The sequence below is a fragment of the Sylvia atricapilla genome, chromosome 1 (assembly GCF_009819655.1).
Source record: "Sylvia atricapilla isolate bSylAtr1 chromosome 1, bSylAtr1.pri, whole genome shotgun sequence".
NCBI classification, from domain to species: domain Eukaryota; kingdom Metazoa; phylum Chordata; class Aves; order Passeriformes; family Sylviidae; genus Sylvia; species Sylvia atricapilla.
The window spans coordinates 106,197,381-106,210,374 of NC_089140.1; the positions used below are offsets into that span (position 1 = coordinate 106,197,381).

The 12,994-nt window shown below is 43.7% G+C and overlaps 1 protein-coding gene across 2 annotated transcripts in view; it reads right to left on the reverse strand.

Annotated features, from left to right (window-relative positions):
* OSBPL1A (oxysterol binding protein like 1A) overlaps window positions 1-354 on the reverse strand; it is a 71,689-nt gene extending 71,335 nt beyond the window's left edge. For both annotated transcript variants that reach the window (XR_010744765.1, XM_066329976.1), the window contains exon 1: window positions 219-354. Coding sequence is in view for 1 of the 2 variants with exons in the window: in XM_066329976.1 (XP_066186073.1) it covers window positions 219-339 (121 nt within the window). In the remaining variant the exon portion in view is untranslated. The remainder of the gene's footprint in view (window positions 1-218) is intronic.
* Between the last annotated feature and the right edge of the window lie 12,640 nt (window positions 355-12,994).

Consider the following 12,994-nt stretch of genomic DNA (forward strand, 5'->3'; position numbering starts at 1 on the left):
GCAACTATTCGTACTCTTTTATTATCTCTTCCCTATGCAAATATGCCCTTAAGTTGCAGTGTAAAAGCTGTTTAAGTAGGTTTTATTACTCTACTGACCACACCAAAGAAAGCAATATTATACTATCAGTATCAGTTTCACTACATGTGACTTCAACAGCAAGGTCACAAACATCTGAGAAAGGCTACTAACCTTTACATTTGAGGAAGGCTACTAACCTTTACAGTTGATATCAAAGCTTATTTCTCCTTTGTCCAAGGTATCCAACAGCTGTTTAACTTCTTCAGCATTTCCATTTCTAGCATCATGGAGAAGCTGCTGTTCTGCTTCTGTAGTCATCTCTAACAAAAGATATGAAAGAAGAGATCTTGCCATCAGTTATACTGCTGTAAGTTACGACTTAAAATTACGTCACTTTTCTCTGTTATTTAATACTAACCCTGGTATGAAAAAGATAACTATTCTTTCTGTGGAACACACTTAATGAGCAAGCTGTTGCAACAGTCCAGCACTCAGGCTACTAAGAAGCATTAAAATTCCTCATACAAAGCAGTTAAATAACCAAATACTCATGTTTTCTTGCTTCTCTGTTTTCTACATTCTAAGGGTGGCTTGGGAGTTGAAACTCTATGCCACAAGCAAGGCAAGCTTTGCTACAAGCAGAACCAGTAAATGTTTGCTTTTTCCTTACAAGGATTTCACCCTTATGCCTTAGGGTTTCCAAAGGCAATAGGAATGAAAAAAAAAAAAACAAACAAAAAAACAAAAACCAACAGAACTCTGTATATCCATTAACCCAAGTATCACCAGAGAATTAATTGACAGTTATTTTGGCTGCCAACTCTGGAGAACAGAATGCATTTGCATGGAGATGTCAGATACCCATCAGTGATTAGTACTATCATCTCTTGAGTCCGCCTATCTGAGGCCCTGCAACCTCAACTTGAAGGGGAATCAGGGACTCAGACAACTTTGTAGATTTGACTTATCTTAAAGAAACACAATAGTACAATATAAGGGAGTTAACACACAACTGTAAAGGATCACTAATTAATTCTAATCCTACAATTTCTGTTGAACAACAAAGGAAAAACAATGGTATTTACATCTTTTAAAAAAGGGAGAAAACAAAACGTTTTAATGTAATTATTTTACAGCTCTCTACTAGACAGGGAGCTTTAGACCTCTGGGCAAGCAATACTGCTACTTACCAGCTCTGTTGAAGAATACAGTTACTAACTGATGTCTTAAGCAATTTTTGCCAAACTGAAATCACAATCTGAAGTTGGTTTGCCTGTTTTTTTTTGTTTTTGTTTTTGTTTTTTGTTTGTTTATTTGTTTTTGTTTTTTGGGTTTTTTTTGTTTGTTTGGGTTTTTTGTTTGTTTTTTTTGTTTGTTTTTTTTGGTTTTTTCCCCTAATGCTATTACAACAACTACCAACTGTAAGAAATTTAACAAGCGTAGTGCTGAACTCTGCATCTGGGACAGGGCAACCCTGGATGTGTGTAGAGACTGGGGAGGGAGATGCTGGAGAGCAGCAGTGCAGAAAAGGACCTGGGGGTGGGTCCTGGTCAATGGCAAGTTGAACACAAGTTAGCAGTGCCCTGGCAGCCAGGAGGGCATCACCAGCCAGGCAAAGGAGGGGATTGTTCTGCTCTGCTCTGCAGTGGAGCAGCCCCACCTTGAGTCCTGGGTGCAGTTTTGGGCATCACAATATAAAAAAAGCATTAGACTATTAAAGGGTGTCCAAAAGAGAGCAATGAAGATGCTGAAATATCTGGAGAGGAAGCTTGATGAAGGGAGGCTGAGGTCATTTGGTTTGTTCAGCCTAGAGGAGACTGAAGAGAGACCTCAGTGCAGTCTTCCATATCCTTATGGTGGAAAGGGGAGGGGCAAGTACCAATCTCTTCACACTTGTGACCAGTGACAGGACTTGAGGAAAAAGCATGAAGCTGAGTCAAGGGAGATTTAGGTTGGGTATCAAGTTTTTCTCCCAGGGGGTGGTTGAGCACTGGAACAGACTCCCCAGAAAAATAGACAGAGCATGAAACATGACAGAGCTCAAGAAGTGTTTGGACAATGCTCTCAGGCACATGGTGTGTCTCAGGGGGCATTCTGCACAGCACCAAGACCTGGACTCAGTGATCCTGATGAGTCCCTTCCAACTCAGCTTATTCCACGATTCAACTAGACCTAAATAAAGCACTGCCCTACTTAAATACAGTGCTTTTAAGTGGTGTCAAGAAACCATGTAAAAAACATCTTCAAAAGACTGCGCTGCTATAGACAATTTACTGCTGTTGATACAACAGGAAAACAAGAGACTTTGTCCAAATTTAGTGTCTTCAGTTTAGTATATTCACCTGAACACCAGGTTTACCAGGCCCTGCAGTCAGTTAATGATTGAGGGCCTCACACAGTTAGCTTTCCTATACTAGCAGAGGTTTTGATTGGTCCCACAAACTGTTTACACTGCTGTTCTGGACAGGCAGCTTGATCACACCACACACACTCACAGCTTAAACAGATGCAGGGAGCTCTTGACTCTGGTAAGATAAGAAGCCACTCAGCAAGAAAAGAGACAGTGAGGACACTGGGTAAGGAACAAAAAGCCTGTGACAGTGGCAGATACTGCAATATTCAAGACTGAGGCAGAAATTAGAACAGGACAGACTGCCAAAGAGCTAACAATAAAGCAAAGAGAGGTTTCCCTACCTTTTCCTCAGCCAGCAAAGGCAGAGAGAGAATCTGTTTTCAAAGAATTTAACAAAGACTAAGCAAGCCCCTTCTAGCATATTTCCAGACTGGATCAGTCACCTGCAATCTGCTACAGACACAGGATACAAATGCCTTCTCCAGGAGCAGTTAATCAGCACTCTTGGTAACGCATGCTTTTCAGTTCTACCAGAAAACAAAACAGAACAGTGCTAGTTCTTCTAGCACTAGAAGATACTTTCTTCTTGAAACAGGAGTCTATCCACTTGTGGACGCAACGCAGCACAGTTTATTGTTACTGGGGCAGGTATAATTTTCCTCAGTGAATCAGTTCTAGCAGTGCCTGAAGAATGATCAAAATCATGTTTGTTAATGTATTACCAGACTGTAATACTATCTCTGAAGCTGAGCGATACAGTTTCAGTGGGACACAGAATGCAACACTGAGAATCACACAGACCAAAGACAACAGGACAGTTAAACCCATTTTTTCTGGCTTAGCCATCATTGGGGGAGAGAGAGGGAGAAGAAAAAAAGCAAAGCTCATCGTTCATTTTCAGCCCCTCCCACACAGTATTGCTTTAGCCATGTCTCACATGAGAAACACACTCCTATCATTACCCTGTATCATTTGTCAACATCCCACATACTTAGCAGGTACGAATAGCAATGTACTTTCAACGCATTAACAACCTGCTGTTTCCATTCGATATTGACAAGAAGGACGAAAAGACTGTTTGGAAAAGAAACCAAGACGCTGATTCAAATAAACAACTCTTGTATGCAGCAAGGCCTGCTATGTACATGAGCAGAATCTTAAACAGCTCAAGATGCACATAAAGTTCGATCACTGTATAAAATTACTTGCATAGTTCTTCTACCACCGAATAGTTGTGAGGTTATAATCATTGATTTGTTTGTACTCTTACAGCGAACATTAGCAATGGAGTAAGATGCATAGTAACATGGTGTGTCTGCTTCACTGGTTTAGTCCCCAAAGACCTTGCTGTTCAGGCCAAGCCTCCAATTTCAAACACACTTTGTAAGCCTGAAGCATGCAATGATGCAGAAGAATTACTGTCTGGCTACTAATCATAGAAAGATCACTCACGTGAAAAGTGTTCCTACAATTGGGGCTGGAAAACAAATCTGCATGCAGTTACCCATGAGACAAATGATAAAGAACATACAGTTTCAGCTAATGAGCTAAATGGCATGCCTAAATAAAGCTGGCAGCAAAGAGACTCCTAAGAGAACCTTTTATACTCTTGTAAATACTGTTTTAAGCAATAGGATTTGCTCTGTAATGGAGATGAGAAACCACCAACAGAAGTTTGAGTGACAAGTTTAGAGTATAGAAACAAATCAATACATAGGCACTCAAGTGGTGTGCACCTGCAGCTGTACTTTGTACACCCATACTTCTGTGCAGACAGGAGTTCATTTGAACCCACAACACACCACAAAGAGCTCCAAAATCCTCACCCACCAGTTTCGAGGCACCAAGCCAGGCTATCAGCAGAGGAGGGAGAAACTTAATAGTTTAGTTGGGAGTTATTGGTCTTAAGATACTACTAGCAGGTTCATCTATACGGATTGTGCTGCCTCTATGCAAATCTACCAGTCACGTAAAAGAGAACACATCTTTCAGTCAGCCATGCTGCCATCATTACCTTATTCCATTAATCAGCTGATACAGGTAAATTGCCACGCAAGCCTTTCAAGAGCACAAGGCATAAATAGGGGCCATGAAAGGCAGTCTCCTTAGTCACTGGTACATCATGACACAACACCACAGAACATTATTTAGCATCTCCTCAGCAGCTGAGGTGTGACTGCAAGGCACTGCTGTTGAACTCATTAGAACTACCACAGCAGTATTTGACTGCTAATTGAATCTTATCCTTTAAGTAGGTAAAAAAATAGCATTGAGATGCTCCACTTTTATCTTCTTCTATGAGACCCATGCCAGACTGATCCTGTCACGCTACTACAGGGTCTGTCTTCACACAGGGGCCGTTTCCAACACAGAGAACACAGGTTACCATTCTGCCTGCACACCTGCTCAAGGGAGTTTTGCAGAATACTTCAACACATAAAGCCATCTAACTATCTATATACAAACTACCAACTTCACCCAACTGCTAGGATAAAGTCCAAGCAAAAAAAAAAAAAAAAAAAAAAAAAAAAAAAAAAAAAAAAAGCTGCTTTTCTCAAAGTCACCTATGAAGACACAAAGTCATCTTAGGCCCACCTAAGCAGTCATCATAGACTCACCTATGACAACCCAAAGGCCACTCCTGACTGTGAGGCAGCATTATTGGTAAGACCCACTTGCTTTTGCTTTGATTTCTTCTTCTGCTGAGTCCTTCAGCCATGTACACAGCCCAGAACAATGACAATATACACTAAACAGAATATGAGTGGGTTTCACTCATATACAGCTAGAAAAGCAGGAGAAGCAGAACTAGCACTGGCCAACTTAACATTAAGGCTCTGAGGCAGCAGCCACGGGTTGCATAGGAAGTTTTCTCCTCACGACAAACAGTAAGGCAGGCAAAAAGCACAACACTGTCTAATATTTCAATAGATCTTCCTCCAGCAATGAAAATTAGATTCTTGTTGGAAGGGCTGATACTCACTCAGGAAGTTTTCTTACATGTCCCAGCATGCACACATTACGATGTGATGCTTGCAAAGAAGGCGGACAAAATGCACCAAACCACACAAACAGACAGAACCTGTCCACAAACCCACACAACACACTGTACTGACAGGAGCTGCTCCAAGAAGAAAGAGTGGTTGTACTAGAGGCATGAGCGATGTTATCTAAAAGTAGTTGTTTCAGTCTCTGGGTAAAGGGTTGTAGAAGTTAGACGCTGGTCATGCTACTATGACACAGTCTTCCTTGTGAAAGCAGCACCTCTGTAAAATCAAGATACTGTTTATTTAATAGCAATGAACACATCTGCAGTAATACATCTATGCAGCACCTCTCCCAAGGCAGCACTACTTAAACTAATCCTCGTCCTTGGTCATCTTCTGGCTGTTTTCCACACATATTTTATTTCCGCAACATCAAAGAATTTCTTTCAGCCCAGGCGCTCCGAATAAGCTTACCCACAGCTTGCGCGAGATCTCACCCGGATCAGCAGGCAGGCACAGTCCCAAGCAGTCAGAACTTCAGCAGAACCGCCGGACTTCCCTGCGCCCGCCTGGAATCGAGCGGCTCGTTCCAGTCCCGGTAATGAAGCACTTTTTACGGCGAGTCAGGCTCACGCGTTGCAGCAGCTGCGCTCCTTGCCTGCGGGGAAAGGTGCGCTCAGACGTGCGGGTACCGGCCAGCGCCGCGCCTGTTTCAGGGAGCGGAACAGCGGCAAGAGGAGGAGGAAGGGACACCCACGCACAGCAGCAAGCGGGGACACCGCTTCCCAAGGGCCAGAGCCCACCCCGGCCCCCGCCTCCACGGCCGCCTGTGCTCCGTGCCTCGAGCCGAGCCCGCCTTGGGGCCGTCCCCTCAGCCCCACAACGGACTCCTGCCGGGGACCGGCGACACCCCCGAACACGCTCCCGGCGGCCGCGGGGGAGAGGCGGCCGCGGCAGCAACAAAGCCAACGCCGCCGCGGGAGGGCGGCGCATCCCCCGCCGGCCCCGCGTCCCCGCCGCGGAAGGAAACCCGCCCCGGGAGGGCGGGCTGACCCACGGCCGGCCTCGCCTCGCCCCGGGAGGGCGGGCTGACCCACGGCCGGCCTCGCCTCGCCCCGGGAGGGCGGGCTGACCCACGGCCGGCCTCGCCTCGCCTCGCCCCGCGAGCTGCCGCCGCCGCCCCGCGCCGCGCTACGCGCACCGGGCGCGGTTGCATGTGACCGGCAGCGCCCCGGCAGCTCCCCCCGCCGCGCAGGGCTCCCGGCGGGCGGGACGGGACAGGGCTCCGCCCGCCTGGCCGCCGCTCCGCCCCCGGCACCGAGACCGGCGCCAGCGCGGGGCCCGGCCCCGGGGTCCGCGTATCGCCGCAGCGCGCCCGGAAAGCCGCGAGGGGCGAAGCAAGGTCCCGCCGAGAGCGCCGCGCCCCCTGCGCTCCGGGAGATACGGGCCCGCACCGGCCGCTCTTCCCAGGGAGGGACAGTGGCGTCCTGCGAGCCCGGGGCTGTCTCGCAGGTACCGCCCTATGCCCGCTGTGGTTTGGTGTCACACTCGTGTCAATGGTGCCCAGCAACAGGACGAGGAGCAATGGCCATAAACTAAAACACACGAAGTTCCACCTTAACATGAGGAAGAACTTCACGTTGAGGGCGTCAGAGCACTGGAACAGGTGCCTAGGGAAGTCATGGAGTCTCCCTCTCTGGAGACATTCCAAACTCACCTGGACGCGTAGCTGTGTCACCTGCGCTGGGTGACTCAGCCTTGGCAGGGGGTTGGACCAGATGATCTCCAGAGGTCCCTTCCAACCCTGGCTATCCCGTGAGTTCCGCTACCCTGTGAGTGCCAGCCGCGGCCCCGGCTCCGCTCTGCCCGGGGAGCGCCCTCGGCAGGGGCGGGACGCGGCGGGGACGCAGACACCGACAGGTGTTCAGAGAGATGGGGGGGCAACCCGGCCTCAAAGAGGACTGTAGCACTACGAGAATGGTGCATCGACAGAGGCGAAAACAGGATCTTTTTGGAAATCGCTTTGGTAGAGTATACAGCCGTGGTGCAGGTGAAAGAATGTCAATATGCACAGTGCTTCTAAGAACAGCACACCCAAAAGCAACCTAAAAGAGAAGTTGGGTGCTACCAGGCACAAAAAGTAAAGTGTTTGCTTTTTTTCAAGGCCCTTTGGTCCACTGCTCCTTCACCTCTGTTTCTCCTACCCTTATTTATTCTCCACTACACCTTTCACCTGAAGAGCTGGGACCTTGCTTTTCTGCACGAGAGGGGTTTTGCGTTTTGAAAACTCCCACAGTGCCTCTGAAATCTTGCAAGAATTTATTAAGGGAGCTGAGAAGCTTTGCAGTGTTGTACAATGACTAAGTCTGTGTCATATGCAGAAGATGTGCAGAAAAGGCAGGGCGGGAGCCAGAGGTGCCATGACAAACTATCACAAAAGATTAGTATGAAACTTCTGTTCCAAAAGCGGGCACATTCAAACTTGAGCAATTCTTGTGAAACTCTTCAGGCATAAATAATGAGGCAAGCTTCATTTTTCTGTATTGTCTATAGCTACATGTATTTTTAATCTTTGAAGAATGACATAGCAAAAAGAAGAAAAGGAACAGCTCCATACCTGCAGATAACATGAATGTATCATGTTTGAACTTCTGCTTCCTTTTGTTACTTTCAATTAGTTTATTTTACTTAAGAGATCTGCTTCCGGGGATGCTTTAGTAATAATTATATAACATCTGAGAGGCTTCAGGGAAGGATCACATTGGCTATCTTTTCTTAGGAGCAGGGCTTCAAGTTGCCACCCTTACTTTCAAAGCACTAGCTGTGTCATCCTCACACACCTTTTCCTTTATTTCTTCCTCTTGCTTTTGACTTTGAGCCATCTTTCACAATGCCATAAAGGCTTTAAGCAACCTCACAATAAAACCTTTTCTTATTTTGTATTTATTTTGCAGACAAAATTAGAATATGTATATTATCACCTCATATTTCTTACAAGTTTTATAATGAAACAGAGGTATTGTCACCCACCTACTCTATAACCCATTGCAACACAACACAGAGTTTACAGTTGTTTCACCCTTCAGTCAGTCAGTGCTGGGTTGATCTCTGAATCTGAGAAAGAAAGGCCTGAAAACAAATAACTTATTTATTAAATATTTTAAAAAGACAAAGTAAAGACCAACAGAGATAGCAAGTAAATCAGAAGCCAAGATGTCCACATTCCTGCCGTATTGGTTTGACCCTGGATGGACTTTTCCCTTGGCAGGCTGCACAGATCCTGTCTCTGAGGAAAGGCTCCTCTTTGGTTGCACTATTTTAGTTTTCTTACAAGAAAGTAGCTATTCATAAAGGATGTTCACAAGAGAGGTTTACTCCTTGTATGAGTCATGAGTCTAGATAAGGGCAAGGCCACGCAGGTGCTGTAATCGCCTGCCCTCCATGCCAAGGAGCTAGTGAACTTCCAAGGCTTCTGTGCACCACAACCCAGGTCCAGAGGCAGCACGGCAGAGACCCGGGCCTGCTCCACTTAACTGTACCATGAATCATTGACTCCTGGATGTACACGGCTCTCCTGGCCAGGATCACTACACTTCCCTGCTTCCATCATCTTCAAAGGGTGTCTGTTTTTCACCTGTGTTTTGCCTCCTTGCACATCCCAGAATAATAATGACCCAGTGCATTCTGGACTTTGAAGTGAGGAAATGAGAAAGAGAGTGTTGTTGATATCAAAGTTTTGGTCTCTTTTCTCTGGGGTTTTTTTGTTTGTTTGTTTGTTTTTTGTTTGTTTTTTGTTTTTTTTTTTGTTTGTTTAATTTTGGTTTGTTTTTCCATGTCATTCCTTTTTCATATAACCTGCTGAAATTACTGATTCAGAAAGCATGAAACATGTCCCATCTTTTAGGGACATGAACACATTTGAATACACTGGCAAACAGCCTTGCACAGAACTCACTGAACTGCTTTGTCAGTGATTTTCACAGTAGAGTATTTTTTATATCCTCTCTGTGATGGGGCAACCTTTATTGCACTGACACTGCACTGGTTTTGCTCTTCAGATTAAAGCATGCTGGTCAAATCTGAGTTATATGACTGGGCAGTAGAGTGCACATAGAGAAATGAGAAGTGGAAATAATAAATTATACATGATGGGTTGTATGTTTTCACATAGTAACATGTTAAATGACTGTGTTTGTTAGCTCACAAGCAGTCCTAAAAATTTGTTCTTTAGCAGCTTTCTTGCAGCCCTGGTGCATTTCTTGAGAAAACTGCTCCTCAACTCTGAAAAGCAGTGCAGCAAGCACAGGTCCTTGCCATATTTCCATACAGATTTTATTTACTAGGCTGGCAAAATGCAGACACAGGAGAGTTAATTAATGTGCTGACACTCTCAGAAGTGATTCTTGTGGATCTCTCTAGATTACCATGAGCAACTGCCAGTGAGTGACCAAAACAAATGTTCATGCTGTCCTGAACTGCCTGCAATAGGAATTCTTGCAGATGCTTGTCTCTTGCTGAAGTTTCTTTCATACTTTGCGGGCAATAACCATATAATGTAGTGAATTTGTGAATGGTGTGAATTGGGTTGCCTCCTGAGCTGGGAAATGCTTTTTCCTGCTCAAAGAAGCACTGAAGCAAGCTCAGGCGGTTTCTTGATGTATCCTGTAGCAGAGAAAAAAATCCTTTAACAGAAAAGTTCCTTTTAACAGGCCCATTTTTATCTGAATGCAGGTATGGCAGGAAAAAATGTTAGAATTCACTGCTGGTCCTCTTCTCTCAGGAGGCTCCTAAAACTTGCTATAAGTTACTTCCTAGAAAAGCTTTTGGATTTCTGTAGTTCTGCAGAAGGCAACTGTACCCAGTACAGCCAGCAAAAAACTGGGTTGTGGCTAAATGGGAAGAAATATTTCTAACTAAGGCATTAAGTCACCTGTACATATGCTTTTCCTTAGTCTTACCAGACATGTAGTTTTAGACCAAGAACTAGGCTTGTTCAATGCACTTCCTTGTTCTTGTAACTGAACCAGTTTGGTTTGGTTTTACTTCCAAGATGATAAATCAGCTGCATGTGAAAGTTTATAGCTATGAACCTTACAGCTAATTTACGTCAGTTTAGACCACAACCTAGCAAAATGCATCACTGTGGAACTGAAATCAGCTGAACTACTTTGTCCTCAAATGGATAAATTCTCTTTATTGGATAGCCCAATTATGATTTCCATTACAGAATGAGATTTCTATTGAATATAGAGTGGAACTGGAGCACTAGAGAGAATGTAGTGTCTTAGCTAAAAGTAACTGTAGCAAAATGCTCTCCTTGAGCTATCCTTAAGACACTACTGGAATAGTCTCAGTAGAAGAAAATCCTGCCCAAAACCAGAGTCCAGAACTGAGGGGATTAATCATTGGTACATGACATGACATGACATTACATTGTCCTTATTTCTTCTCAATCTTCCTTTGGTTTTATTGTAAATCAGCAGTTGAAAATGCATCATGTTGTTTGAACTGTTGTATGCAAAATAAAGCAGGGTTATGGATATTTTACTCAAACTTTAATTCTTTTGTGTTTCTTAGTTCTGTGTTTTTCACTTATTTGTGATTCAGTCTTGGTTGAATGAATATTATTTATATCTTGTTTAAGCTTTTTATGCTGTAGTATTAGATTCCAGTTGCCAAATGGAAAGAATAATTACCCAGTGTATTATCTTGCCCTGACAAGACAGAACAAAGAATTTGAATTCAAGGTAGCAATTAGGGCTGCTCCCTGACCTCAGGGTTTTCTTTGGTTTAATTGATTTGATTTGAGCTTTAAATATTTCTCTTTGCTATGGGTGGTTCACAAAGACTGAACTGATGGACCAAGGTTAGACTTTGTAACCGTTTTAAATATCAAAGTTAATGCATTGCTGTGACGAGTATCATTTTGGGAGATGCCCCACCATAAAGAACAGTGAGCTTCTGTTATATACTAGAAGAATACCCCAAATAATTTAGTAAACTCCACTGTGCTGTTATCCTTTGTTTGAAAGCTGTGGATAGGTATTTCAGACCTGCTTTAGTAGAATGTTTCAGACAGACAATTAATTATCTGGTAAATACTCCTGTGCACCATAACAGTTCTGCTATTCTGTTATTAATTTAGTATCTATAAACATGCTGGAGATTCATTTGCCACATTTATCTCCATTTCTGTTTACCAAGACTTGTCACAAATATAAATGACAATGAAAATAAATTAGCGAGTCCTCTGAAATCTGTCAGAGATATCTACAGTCCATACAGTTTTTGTGATTTATTCTCTTTGCCTCCTTATATAGTACAGTTTCTCCTGGCCCGACAGCAGATTGCTGAAGTCTTTCATATCAAGGCTTTTATATGACTTAGAGACAACATTCATAAAAAATGGCAATAACATTTCTGAGTTATTTAATAACAAAAAAGGTGCACAGTACTGTAAAGTCACTTTTTCAGCCAAAACAAAACTAGCAACTTAAAAAGCACAAGCATCATACAGAGATTGTTGTCAGAAAGTTTAAGTCTTGTCACAGTTCTCCCTTTAGATTTATATGGCAATTTAGTATTAGGATGAACAGATGGAGCACCATTTTTTCTAGGTCCTTATGGATTAGAGCTTTCATTTATGTTTTTGTCACAAGCAATTGTTTAAACAATAAGCTCACTGTCTGTCTACATTTCTTTCTCTCTCTCCTTTACAATTAACTGGAATATGTGACTTTGTCTGAAAAAATACCCATTTTTGGCATGTTCTGAGTATATTCTTTTTATTATCTTTTCAAAAATAATTAAACCAATTCTGTTTGTGACACTGAAGACAAAGATGGCCTTGGATCTGCTCAAACCCTGAAATAATTTCTGCAGAACTGCTATGCAACCTGCAGTACTCCATCCAGAATATACATAGTTGATAATACAGTGCTAGGTTCTAGTTTTGTCCCTACTCAGGAGCATCCTGGTGGTGGACTGGGTTTTTGTGTGTTTTGGTGGAGTAGTTGTTGTTGTTGTTTTCCTGTTGTTTTAGTTTTAGTTTTGCCTGTTTTGCCTGATTGTCACAATCATTCTGAACTCTAATCCTGTTCTCCTGAACGGGTGCAAGTTTTCTAAGCTTTTGAGAAAGGCAAAGCTTGAAGTTTACCTTGAATTCTTCCAAACTGTGTCAGTACAAAATCACACTGGAGGAAAACATAAACTACAAAAACTGCAAAAACGGTGAAACCCACGCTTTGCTCGCAAGGAGACCTTTACTGATCAGTGCTGTCTCTAAAGGAGGTGCCTTAAACTTCCCGAGGTTACATAAATGGATTTCTAAAACTGTAATGAAAACTGCGTGGAAAACCTATTACCCTTTTACGTAATTTTTAAGGGAAATTTTCTAGTTATGTCCATTCCGAGTGCCATAAACGCAAGGTGACTGCATCAGTAAAATCCTCAGTGAAACAGAACTGCTTACAGCCTTTAGTTTAATACCAGGGTGTCGGGACCAAGGGAGAAGGATACAAGACGGACAGAATTGCGGGCAGTGTGGCAATGATAGCCAGGAGAACAGGATCCTCCCAGCGCCTCTGTCCCTGCGGCGGAAGGAAGGGCCGCCGCGTCACGGCCACGGCTGCGC